Below are 12,923 nucleotides of genomic sequence, written 5' to 3' on the forward strand. Positions count from 1 at the left end.
ATTCTTTACCTTTCCTTTATTCCCAGAGCTTTCTGGACCATTGATAATTGCCTTAATCATGTTTGGCTTTAGGCAGACAATGTGTCACTCCTTTCCTTCCTGCAATCAACTTTATTGGTTTTTCCCTTTTCTCACCTTCCGTAACAAGATAGGCAAGTTTTCAATGCAATCACTGTTCAAGCTCAAGCAACTGCAGAGTAAAGTATTGCAAAGTAGGCAGAGCAAGCATTCTTCATAGGTATCTTCTCTATATGTTACTTTAAAAATCTAGAGCTTTGGCAGTATTGATAAGTATTATTGGCTGAACCACAGGAAGCCTTTTTCCTTCAGGGCACAAGAAAAAAAATGGGGAAAAGTTGTTGGTGGCTTTGGCAACAAATGAGCTCCATTGTTTGAGCAGGCCTACTTCATTTTGCTACACTGCTCTTTGAATGTAACCATCATAAAGGAACCATCAGAGAGTTAATCTTCCATATCTAACTCACGTTTCCTACAAAGCGTCAAGTTCACGTCTTAACTTCCTCCTCTCCTTAATACGCACTGCTTTATTTTAAAATCTTCAGAGGATTCAGGCTGGTATTTCTGGAGTCAGCCTTACCCGCCGGTCTCCTGCTGTGATATTCTGAAGCGCTCCAGAGGCTGCCTCTGTGGTGTGCTTATTCAGTTCACATCGCTGTAGCAGTCTGTTGTACACCCCTATAATCTGAGGGTTCCAGAGCCACTCCAACCCTTTAGGATCCTTAGAAACTTCTGCGAAAGTCACAATATCAGAGTTCATGTGGAGCTAAGGAGAAAAGTAAGAGAGTATTTAATGACCATTCTTTGAGGCTGTATGGACTTTTGTCCTAGATACAATCTTGTTGTCTCCTTTACAACTTACCCAGTTCAATAAGGCTTTATTATTGCTCAATCCATTCCCAAGGAGCCTATTCTCCCACATCTTATTTCTAATCATTTTGACCCAATTACTGTTCTTTGGGGATATTATTCCTCCCGTAACAACTCTATGCTTTTCTTATACTTTAGCATTAATTCCCTCCAATTGAGGCATATTATTCAGAGGAACTGACAACACTCTGGATACCAAAGATAATTTCTATTCCAGAAGAATTGTTGGGGTTTAAATGTGAACAGGGATAGGACCAACTGGTCTAGAATACCTCCCCATTGATGTCGGGGATTCACTACTGTTATTTAGCTAAGGAGAAAATGTATTCTGTCCAGAGCAATATGTTAGTGAAGACTCTAGATGTGGGACTGAGACCTGTTCTTGACTATAGGGGTTGGGATTGAATCCTGATGTGCTCAGAGTTTTCTTAGTCTTCTTAGTCAAGCTTTGGATTCCTCTCACGCAGGGGCTTCCTTCTTTCCTTTCTTTCTCAGCTACTTTTCATCCCATGAAATAAGAACAGAACAAGCTCAGTTCTCTCCCATAATGGCATTTTTCAGTCTCACCTCTCGGGCCTTCCTGCTTTGTGGGCTGAAGCAGCCTACTAGTTCACTTGTCATGTTAGCTCCATCGCTCCTCTTATATCGTTCTAGCCGCTGGAGTGAGGAAGGAGGAATTTCATCATAAAGTCGGTAGGAGAGGTTGCGCAGGACGCAGACTGCATTCTCAACACTCTGTGAGGACAAAATCCATTTTTTTGAAAAACAACATCTACCCCAAAACAACATCTACCCCAAAACAAACCTTTTTACAGTATATTATTTATTGCAATTTTTCTATTTTCTTAATTTTTAATAGTAACTGGCATAGACTAAATTAGGTTAAATTGATGTTCAGGTGTTAATAGTGTATTTTATATATTCTGATTTCTACTTGATTCTTGCTAGAAGATCCCTTAGGCAATAATATAGAGCGCTCCAAACAGAGTATTTTACAATATTTTTGTATCAAACATACATATTTGTTTAATGATGCATCATTTGCCTTTCAAATGTTTGCTTGAGGCATCTTATAACAAGAATCTTCATCAGCTTTTGACAGATTCGGGTTGTTTCGGTGCCAGAAGCCATCCATATTGTATTTTTGCCAAGAATCTGTTAGGCTGAAGAATAAGTTCCTGGATATCTCTATTCCAAGTGACAATCAAGCATTGAACTTTACTTGAAGAACCAGATCATTAGACTATTAGACAACTCCTAATATGATATATTTTAAATTAGTATACTGATATCCACTTTGCATATGGAGCATCAGGTGTATTTCACTGGCTGTATTCATACAACATACTCAACAAGGTCAACTACAAACTTAGCAGCTACAGTTTCATGCCAAGCTAAACTTGATTCATTTTAATTCTGGTTAGCTCTGACTGTCTTAGAGTATTGTGTGAACAAAGGCCAGCTTTATCCTTCAATGAACTTTGCAAACCAAGAACATAATCAGGAACAAAGTTAAGTGTGTTGTACAAACACAGCCACCGGCTCTCTTATTTCGTCATTTTATTGACACAATCGTTTTGTAAAGCGGGGCAGTTGGAGAATTATTGACAGGCTAAGATTACCTAATGAATTTCGTGTCTGAAGATGAATTCCAACCCACATTTCCTCAGCCTTGATCTGATATTCTAACTACTGTACTTGCAGTAATATAAAGTACTTCATTTTTTAAGATTATATCTAAAAAGAAAGTGTAAATGGAAGTGTTATTTTTTAAGAGATGCATCTGGCAGGTGCCCACGCTAACCAAAATCTTCATCTTAATGCTAAATTTATGAAAGTTGATGTTCTTGTGCATTATGTATAACACTTACTGTCACACCTTTGGTTTCTTTTCAATGCTTGCCTTAAAAATGTATGTCTAGAAAGTATCAATCTTCTACAATTTCTCTTTACTGAACTAGTAGCCTATAAATAGTAAATGTTTCATTCAGCAATTTATTTAGGTAAATAATGAAATGACAAGTTAAACCTAAGAAAAAAATATGTTGGATGGACTATGAAGGACAACCCAGTTAAATATTTACAGTAATGGAGAACTATATGTAAAAGAATAACCACAGGAAATTGTCAGCAAATTCTGTCTTGGAAAAAGTGCATTTCCCCACTTGACTCAAGCCGGATTTAGAATAAAACGAAAGATCTCACCTTATCCTCCGATTTTCCCACTTCCAGCGAACTATTTATGTAGCTGACCATAGAATCTACCAATCCATGGCATTCACGCATTTTTTGCCGAGTCTGCTGGCTAGCAGAGCTAAGATTCCTACAGGTGAAACCGGAAGGGGTATCATTACTAGAATATTCCTTCAATGCACCCTCTTCAAACTCAAGTCTTTGCCCTCTTATTCTTAGAAAAGAAATACAATATCTCAGGGATCATTTTTCAGACAAACTGTCCCCCTCCACCAAGCAGTAAAATACGGATCCAGAGTATTATCTGAACCAGGAATCAGCAACTTGTTGCAGAATTCCTATTTTCATTGACTCTACCAAGCACGGCCAATTATAGACATTCAAACCAGCAAAAATTAGGTCATATAATTCAGCCACAATCTTGACAAAGTCAAGTGGCAGCAAAATTTGATTTATATTTGGGGGTGCGTGGGTATTTTCATAGTAAGAATTGCACTCTCCTAGTATCTTGCAATCCAACATAATGTTCCAGCAGCCATATATAGATACTTATCATAAATGAATTACTCTCACTTCAAGTACCGATTCAATTTGATCCTCTTCTGTCAGAAACATAATGTGCTGATTGTGTTGCCATCGTCCTTATTCTAATCTTTGCTATGTGTCAAATTGGTGACACTGACTAAAATAGCATAAATGAGGAATGCTGTGGATGAATAACTCTCCCATATATATTTAGTGGAAGCATACCATACAGATAGACAAATATTCTCTTCTATCCATACAATACAGAGCGTACTCAATTGCCTGAGAAACCTATGAAAATAATGGTGTTCACTACTTCTTCTTTAGTTGTGAACTAGATTTGCTGAGTGAGATTCAGTAATGCTTGCATTTCTCTTTTTACCCCAACCAATCTTACAAAAAGGTTATAACAACAATGCCTACTATTATTGATCAGGATTTTCCTACTTCTTTCAGATCCTATAATTCTCGTATAGTTAAAGTACCTGAGGAAGCCAGTGGCATTGTAGAAGATTTCTGATTCAGAGGCATTTTGCTGGATAATAGCCGCATTCCTTGAGGAGGAGAGAGGGGTCAAGATCAGGTTTGTGAGCTGCTCCAAAGTGTCCCAGGCAAGGCGGTCCTTGAGGTTATCACTTGAAGACAGATTCCAGAAAATGCCTGCAAAGCAATCAATCAGGAGACAGAGGAATGAGACAATATCTTTGCAGAATGCATTATTCAGCAAGATGGGAATGGCTCCCTTATACATACCAGACCTTTGGGATTTAAGTAATCAGCTTTTTATGACAATATTTATTGCTTCTGATATCAAAAGGAGAAAAAAGCTAAAACTAAAACAAATCAGAAAATATAGAGGGAGAAAAAGAAAAAAGGAAGTTGGATTGCATCCATAGTAACATACACATATATAAAACCGGTAACTTTTAAAGCAGCAGTTTAAACTTTTACCACACGGAAGTGTTCCTCCAAATTTTTTCTGTGTCGATACAAAACAAAGTCACAAGTAGAGAATGAACATATTTCATCAACCTGAGATTTAAAATCACATATAACAGATTTTCTCCATGGAAATAAACAAGGTTTTTAAGCTATTGTTCATGCACAATACATCCAGAATTAGGTAAAAGTTGTAGTATATTATCCCTGTGTTGTTTTCAAGTTATAATTATCATCATCACCATTAACTTTGAGTGCAGAATGCTTCACAATCCTTTAGATCATTAATCTTTACAACAACTAGGTTTAGGCCACATTTTCACTTTTACAAGTAGGCAGCTAATCTCTGAGGAAGATTTTTAACTACAAAGCCAAATTGCAAAGGGCAGACACCAGTGTAATGATGTCCTGACATGTCTTGAAGTTATTTTTGAATTATCCCAAATTCAGTCAGTGTCTTGAAACTTACATACAAAGAATTTACCAGTTGGGAAGGTGTTAACCTGTCCCATTTGCTTTCTCAAGTCACCCGGCACAGAATGACTTTCCCAAGGCCAGTTAGCCTATGGCTGAGCAAGGCCATTGAGCACTATTACTAAGCTCGGACCAATGTTTTCTTTGCTGGATCCCACAGCAACTCTGGATAATGCAAGACCTCTTATTTGCTGAATCCTGGAGTGCAACCAAGGTCACTCATTCATTTGATTTTGGTATTAAATGTACATACAAGCTATTTCATGTCTCCTCAAACCTTTGTTTAAACTACTGTTCCAGTGAGCCAGCAAGTTCCCTTAATTAAACTACAGTTGAAATAAACGGGAAACTCAATGTTAAAAAAGCAGTTTATCAATCAACCTGGTACAATTTTTTCTTGGAAACTGCACTAACCAATCAACTGTTTCTTTTGTAAATGGATAAATAAAACAACAAAGATCCAAGACTATTCTGCCCATTTTCAAATAAATTCTAATCAGATTCAGAACTGTGCCAATACTTCTGCCATTCCATAGTTAAACAGCAAATTTCTTTTAAACAAAGACAGATTCTGAAGAAATCCCAACAATTACTCTGAGGTTATAGCCTGCCCCTTCCTTGCAATGAATGGGGCATCTAAAGGTTTCATCTCAGGTTGGGCTAGGCTAAATATCTACATTATTTCTGACAACAATCTGGTTTCACATAGGATGCGACAGATAAGTGCCCATTGTGAGGAAAGAACCAACTAGGCCAACATGTCTACTGCGGATCTGTTCTGTAGAAAATCCCATGGTTGCAAAAATTCTGATTGTTTTAGTGAAGCCTGGGGAAATTAACAGAGTCCTGGACTGTTATCTGTTAGCTATCTACATCAGTTTGGGTAATGAGTAGAGACAAAACAGCAGAAACAGAGCAGCTTCCTGAGAAAATTATTTTTGGACAGCAAAAATATGAAGCAGTTAGGTTGTGTTTAGGTGATAGCTGTGTATAAACTTGCACAAATCAAGCGCTGTGATGCTTTCAACATTATTAGAATATTTCACTGCAAAGAACACAATGGCTGAATCATATCAACTTGTTGGAGCAAGACAGCCTTGTAGGCCCAGCCAACCACCAATGCCTTACAGCAACTCATCTCCTTTTTTTCCTGTATCTCCTCACAGCTGCGATCTTCACAAGATTAGAGGGCCTAATTTTGTTTAGTTTTCATATTTGTCAGGTTACTTTTCTATTCCCTTTTCAGTAAGGATGGAAAACACTGTTCTCCCAGATACTGTTGAACATCAACCCCACCAACATAACTGAGGATAAATGATCATGGGAATCTCAATCTGATCTCTACAAGGCTATAGGCCAGGGGTGTCCAAACTTGGCAACTTTAAGACTTGTGGACTTCAACTCCCAGAATTCCCCAGCCAGCTCTGATGGCTGGGGAATTCTGGGAGTTGAAGTCCACAAGTCTTAAAGTTGCCAAGTTTGGACACCCCTGCTATAGGCTAACCTCTGCCTCTTCCCCCTTCTTGTAAAAGGGGGTGTGAGCTGTATAGTCACAAAAGGATTCTCTTGGTAGGCTTCAAACAGGCTTTCAATAAGGCCAATAGCATCAAACCCCCCTCCCCCAATAACTACAAATATTGGTTGCCTAGCAATATAAAAACTGCAAGAATCAGCTTCTGCTTCTTCCCCTTTCTAGTTTATTATCTGCTGCCACCAGGAAATGTCACTCATTCATTCTGTTTTGTGTTCATGAGCAGTCTTAACTGCTAAAGCATCCCAGTGCATCAACCACTGTCACAACTGCTTGAGAAGCTGTAGATGTTGAAATGTCAGGCCTCTATCCCAGCAGGCTTTGGACTTGTTTACCTACTCACACAAGTGCCCCATACTGACTAAACATAGTATGGCTACTAATTTCATGCCTCTACTCAGCTTTTGCTAAAGTTTGTATAGCTGGTTTTGCTGAAAGGCATAAGCATTATCACTCTTGGGAAATTTAGGGTGAACAGATATTTAGCATGCCTTTTGCAAAGGGGAACATTAATCCCTACCCTTGTTAATAAAAATGCAAAGAGTTTTAACCCAGCTTGGTAACCACTAACAGAAAGAGAATATGACAATTTAATAGCAAAAAGGTCAGAATTGCTGAATTCACTTTATGGCTAACCCATGAATGTAAATGAGCACAAGTTAGTAAACAAGAATTTAGGTATTCCTTTTAGCAGCCAACATACATTTGCTTATGAAATGGAGAGAAGCCACCTGCTGAAGAACTTGATGCCCGAAAGACCCGTCCGCCAAGGCGAAATGGTCTAAACGATAGTGGCGGATAAAGGGCATTGGGGAGGCCCAGGTGGCCGCCCTGCAAATGTCCTACAGGAGAGCCCTAGTGGCCCACATGGCCGTGGTAGCGGCACTTTGGGTGGAATGGGCCCTGATCCCTTGGGGAGGAATCTTCCCTAAATACGTCTCACTAATGGCCTGTCTCAACCATCTACCAATGGTGGTAGACGAAACTCTAGCACCCATTGTGCTGGGCTGAAAGGATAGAAAGAGTGCCTCTGACCGGTGGAAGGAGGATGTGCGTCTAAGGTAGATGCGCAAAGCGCATCGTACATCCAGCTGGTGTTCCCTCTCATGTGAAGGAGAGGGGCAGAAGTTAGGGAGTATGATTTCCTGCCACCTATGAAACAGGGAGCTGACCTTCGGGATGAAGGTTGGATCTAATCTAAGGACAACCCTGTCTTGGTGGAATTGGCATCTGGTGGAATCTATTGAGGCCATGAAGTCGCCCCGCCAAATCCCCAGGAGGATAGACCTGAGGGAGGCCATCTTAAAGCACCTGTAGACCAAGAGTTCAGGCGCTTCAGATCCAGTATTGCCCTCCATCCCCCCGAGCTCTTCAGGACCACAAATAGGTTGGAGTACAGGCCTAACCCGTACTCCTCCTTTGGAACAGGTTCCACCACCCTGATATCTATCAGATGTTGGATGGCTAGGCTCATGAGGCAGCGGCGTTCCGGATCCCAAGATGGGGAGAAGATTCTGAAGAGCATTGGGGGAAGGGAGAGAAATTCCAACCGGACGCCGTACCTGACAGTGGACCTGACCCAAGCGTCTGACGTTATCTGATCCCACTGATCCGCGAAGGATGCCAGGCGGCTGCCTATGGATTGACTCGGGTTGGAGTCATTTCCCTCTGCGGAAAGGACGGCCGCCCCCCCTTGAAAGGGCCACTTGGACTGTCCCTGAAATCTACTCCTATTGTGGTAGAATGATCGATGACTCTGCCTGTCATACCTGTAGGGGGCGTAGCGCTGCTGGTGGAAGTTGGGTTTGGGAGGCCAGTACGAAGAAGGTCTCCTGTAAGAAGAGGGACGAGAGTCCTGCTTCTTGGAATTAGAAGGGAGCACCTTTTTCTTATCCTTGTTCTCCACAAGGATCGGGTCAAGAGATTCCCCGAAAAGATTGGGACCGGTGAAAGGAGCTGCAGCCAAGTTGCGAAGCCACAAGAGACGTGACTGACATGGACAACGCCCTGGATGCAAACTTGATGGAATCTAGAGTGGCATCTGCAGAAAATTGTGTGGCCGCGATAATTTTAGCCAGGTCTTGATGGACACATTCATCTTGGATCGGAATGCGATCCTGTAGCTGGCGAAGCCATATGACAGTTGTTCGGTTAAAATAGGAAGCTGCGGCCACCGATTTGATCGCCCTGGCGGAAGCAGTAAATTTTTCACGTAAGGTGAGCTCTGCTCGTTTATCCTCAGGCTTCAATTTATCTGCCACATCACCGGAAACGACCGTGGAGGCGTTGGCCAGGAGTGCAATGGGGTGATCTATGGTTGGCAATTGAAGGACCTTGGAAAAAGCCTGCTCCATATTGTAGAAGGGCGGTCATTACTCCCAGGTTTGGGCAAGGAGGATGTTCGGGCCCACTGGTTCTGGACCACTTCCAGGAAGAGAGGAGGGGTTGGAACCTCCTCCTTATCTGTATTAGGATTGATAAACATAGCTAGATTTGGGTCCCTGTGTTGAGACACTGGCGGGGCCCCAGTGCCAATCTGAGTAGTCTTCTTGGCCTTATGTAAAAGGGGCTTGAAAGCCGGTGGTGTAAAGAGGCCTGGAAAGGCCTGGGAGTCTGGAGGAATAGTATCATTGTTGTCTGACCCTCCCCCAGTGCTGACGCCTCGCTGACCACTGATGGAGAATGGGCCCTAGGCTGACCCTGGCCCCGGGATGAAGAAGGAGACCTGTGATGTCTATTGTCAGAATGAGATCTAGATGCCCTTTGGGAGGAAAGGTCCCTTTGGTCTAATCCTGAGGCAATGCCTCTAGAGATTGCAGAGGAGATGAGCCTCCTGATGCTCTCAGGCAGGAGGTCCAAATCCTCCAAATCATCCTCTGAGGATCACATGGGAGCTGGACCCCGGGGGGCTATATGAGAGGAGGGTAGATAATCCCCAGATCCCCTTTCCGAAGGTTCACCACCCCCATCCCTAAATGATCTAGGGGAGATAGGGGGGAAGGTGAGGGCACCTGCCTGCACAGTCTAGCTGGGGAAATGGAGGGAGAGGAAGGACTGAAGCCCCTAGGAGGGGAGGGAGAGGGCTGAGGAATGGGACTCACAGGAGACCTGGATCTATCTGGAGATGCGGGCCTAACAGGGTGAGATTGTTTCTCAGCTCTGGGCACTCGCTTCTCCAAGGCCTTTTGTCTTCGAAGTTCATCCCTCACTGTAGCGATTGTTTCTCAGCTCTGGGCACTCGCTTCTCCAAGGCCTTTTGTCTTCGAAGTTCATCCCTCACTGTAGCTCTAGAGGGGTGCAGATCCACAGACAGCCTAGAAGCTGCTGCCCTGGTTCGCAGCCTGCCCTGCTCTTCCTCTCTCCCATCATCAACGCTTCAGGGACCTATGCTGACCTGGTACTTGTAGAGGCCATGCCTCACTCACGTGTCTGGTTCTCATGGGGAATCAAGTCGGAACCTTCCGGCCTCGATATCTGGCCGTGATGTGGGCTGAATAGAGTCCTGCTGGCCTCGATGTGTGGCCGCGATGCAGTTCTCAGTTGTTTATATCTGCCACCGCCACGAGGTCGCTCCAAAATGGCCGTAGCGCCTCGTGGCAAACTGAAATGGCGGCCACCCAGTGAATGGCTCTGAGGCAATGGCCTCCAAGTGAGCCAAGGCCGTTCGCTCTGCTCCCCTCTTTGATTGCCTTCGCTGCAGAGGCTTCCGAGCCTCAGGAAACACTGCAAGTCTTGGAAGCCACGGTTGCTTTAAAACGCGGCGAGGCTAGGGTGACGCAACAAAACTTTCTCAGCCGCGGCAAGGTTGTTAAGACAGCCGCGGGCTTTAAGTCACGGTGAGGCAATCCTAGCGCGCAGTTCGCAACTGCAGGTGGGGGCCCTGCGATCCTACCTGATGCCAATAGTTTGCCCTGGAGCCTCTAGGAATCTTGGCTGCAATGGGAGCCCGTCACCCGTGCATATCCAGGAGTTGGGCAAAGCCCCTTCAGGCCCACAGGCAAAGACCAGGAAGTCCTGCCTCCTTATGAGACTGACTAGCAGACTCGATGGCTAACATTCTGATAATTTAAGAATTTAGAATACCCAATTAATCGAATTAATATAATAACTATCAGTACCTCAAGGAGCCAAAAACTAGTGCTTGGACCAGAGACTGAGAGGAAACGGGGGGCCAGTAGGGAAGGATGGTGTCTTTAAGAAATTCCCTCAGTCTCTGGACCAATCAGGCTGTGACTAAACCCAGCTGTAGCCCCTCCTACCGAGCTGCAGGAAAACAGTTTTCCAGTCAGCAGTAAATGTAGATATTGCCTTTCCTCTGATCAAAGAAGTAAATGTATCCACCTCAGCAAGTTCCATCATCTTCACCAGCCATTCCTCCATTGTAGGTAATGCTGAATCTTTCCAACTTTGTGCACTTTGAAACAGTTTGAGTATTTGAATCTAAAAATTTCTAGCTTTTTTACATGCCCACCAAATATGATAATATGTGCTTTCATCTTGTTCACATTTCCAACAGGTGAACATTCCAGCTAATTTCTCTTGTGACATACACTAACAGCACATCATTTTATAAGGGATCTATTTTCTCTAACTTTCACCCCCTTCCAACATAACAGCACCCTGTTAAGATCATCTGGTCCTCTAGACTATGATATCAGGGGATTACTCGCTCCAACTTCAATTGAATTCCATTAACATTCCATAGGAATCCAACATGCTAGAAATATTCATGAAAGCTCAATGCACCATAGCTTTGGGCCTACTTTTCTCATTGGTTTTGGTATTAAACCACCAGAGCTTGTTGGACAGGAAGAGCAACATTTTATAACAGAAGGCAAATATAATCTCATCCCTCTGGCAGTTCTCTTTATTCCTATTTCCAATTCTCCCTAAAGAAGAATATTTGCCAGCATCTGCAACATATAGCCATACTGTACCCCTTGCTCCCCCAGCCTGCTTTTCTTTATCTCTTTACCTGATGTTAAGCAGAACAAACACTTAATTTATAGGAATTTCACATCTCTTTCCAGAGGGCCCTCCTAATACCCTTTTCCTTGCTAGAATTTATTGAGGCACATTGAAGTTGAGCTTGTTAATGGACTGACATTCCAATCTCTACCCAAGAGGATGTTCTAGGAAAGATAGAGTATCCAGGAATTGCTGGTATTTCAGATTCCTTCCATTCATTTACCCATCCTCAATGTAGTTTTACTGTTTGTGAATTAACATCATTAATTATGAAGGGAATTTAGGACAGAAGGGAGGCATATGCTCTGAACAAGAATGCATCTTATTGCACCAAACAAAATGCAAAAAATAACCTAAACATGTCCCTGATTTCATATATAAAGTAGACTTAGCATTTTTAGTTTAGTGTGATGTGCAAACTCAACCTAACATTGTGTATCACTCAGTAAATTATAGCTTACTCAGCAAATTCTTGGTTAAACATTTTGGTTTTGCATTGACTGTTGCAAATCCTTTGGGATCCTTTACTAGTTGTGTAAATGCAATTCAGCTGTAGATCAGAGGCTTCTTTCCAGATGAAAGTAGAAGCCAAGGTTGTTTTCTTCAGAAAAAGGCAAATACAATTAATATCTTTCCTGCACTTAATCTTTGTGTTAAAGCAGACAGCAGTTTCACTTCTGGCATAAAACCTGCTTTACATTATTTCTTCCCAAACCTTCTCTCTTGATACATCAGGTTTTCAAATCCTACCACATTTCAATTTAATCATATTTCCATCCTATATTATCAATTTAATCAAATTGCCACCCTATTATAATATTTCTATATTACCACAAGACTTTTTTTTAGATATAACAATCTCTGAAACTTGCTTGTAAATTATAGGAGTTATTAAACGGCAAAATGATGGGGTGTGAGACTCCATTCTTGAGATTTCTTTTATACCTTAAAATTTGTGACTAAATTATTTACTCTAGTTATTTATTTCCATTCTGGTTTAAGATTCTTCCTGGCTTAAATAATAATAATTAGGAGATAAAATGGCCATAGTTTCTTTCCTGACCCCTACCAATCTGTTTTCTCTTTATTCTTTTTTTAACTCCTTCCATACCCCAGACATACCACATGTTCAATTATTAATTGTTTATACAGCATATAATTTCATGGACTCACATTTAATGTGAATATGCAACAGACATCTCTCACATTACATCAAAAGTAGCCAGATGAAGCATTACATTTACCTTAACTTTGCAACATCTGTAATTCATTTTTGCATGATTATGGCATTAAACTAATTATGTTATATATACCATTTATGTAATTATGCAATTATAATACATAAAATCATTAAAAATAACATAACTGGCCATGATGACATACTTTCACATTTAATAGGCATTTT

The 12,923-nt window shown here is 41.8% G+C and overlaps 1 protein-coding gene across 1 annotated transcript in view; it reads right to left on the bottom strand.

The window, feature by feature from the left end:
• The window catches only part of PKP3 (plakophilin 3), an 80,367-nt gene that overhangs the window by 3,933 nt on the left and 63,511 nt on the right, over positions 1 to 12,923 (bottom strand). Inside the window, exons 7-10 of the mRNA XM_081936841.1 lie at positions 4,092 to 4,266; positions 3,094 to 3,211; positions 1,456 to 1,623; positions 599 to 784 (exon numbers count right to left, since the gene is read on the bottom strand). Coding sequence (XP_081792967.1) covers positions 599 to 784; positions 1,456 to 1,623; positions 3,094 to 3,211; positions 4,092 to 4,266 — 647 coding nt within the window. The remainder of the gene's footprint in view (positions 1 to 598; positions 785 to 1,455; positions 1,624 to 3,093; positions 3,212 to 4,091; positions 4,267 to 12,923) is intronic.

Source organism: Natrix helvetica, assembly GCF_964273705.1.
Source record: "Natrix helvetica genome assembly, chromosome: 1".
NCBI lineage: Eukaryota > Metazoa > Chordata > Lepidosauria > Squamata > Natricidae > Natrix > Natrix helvetica.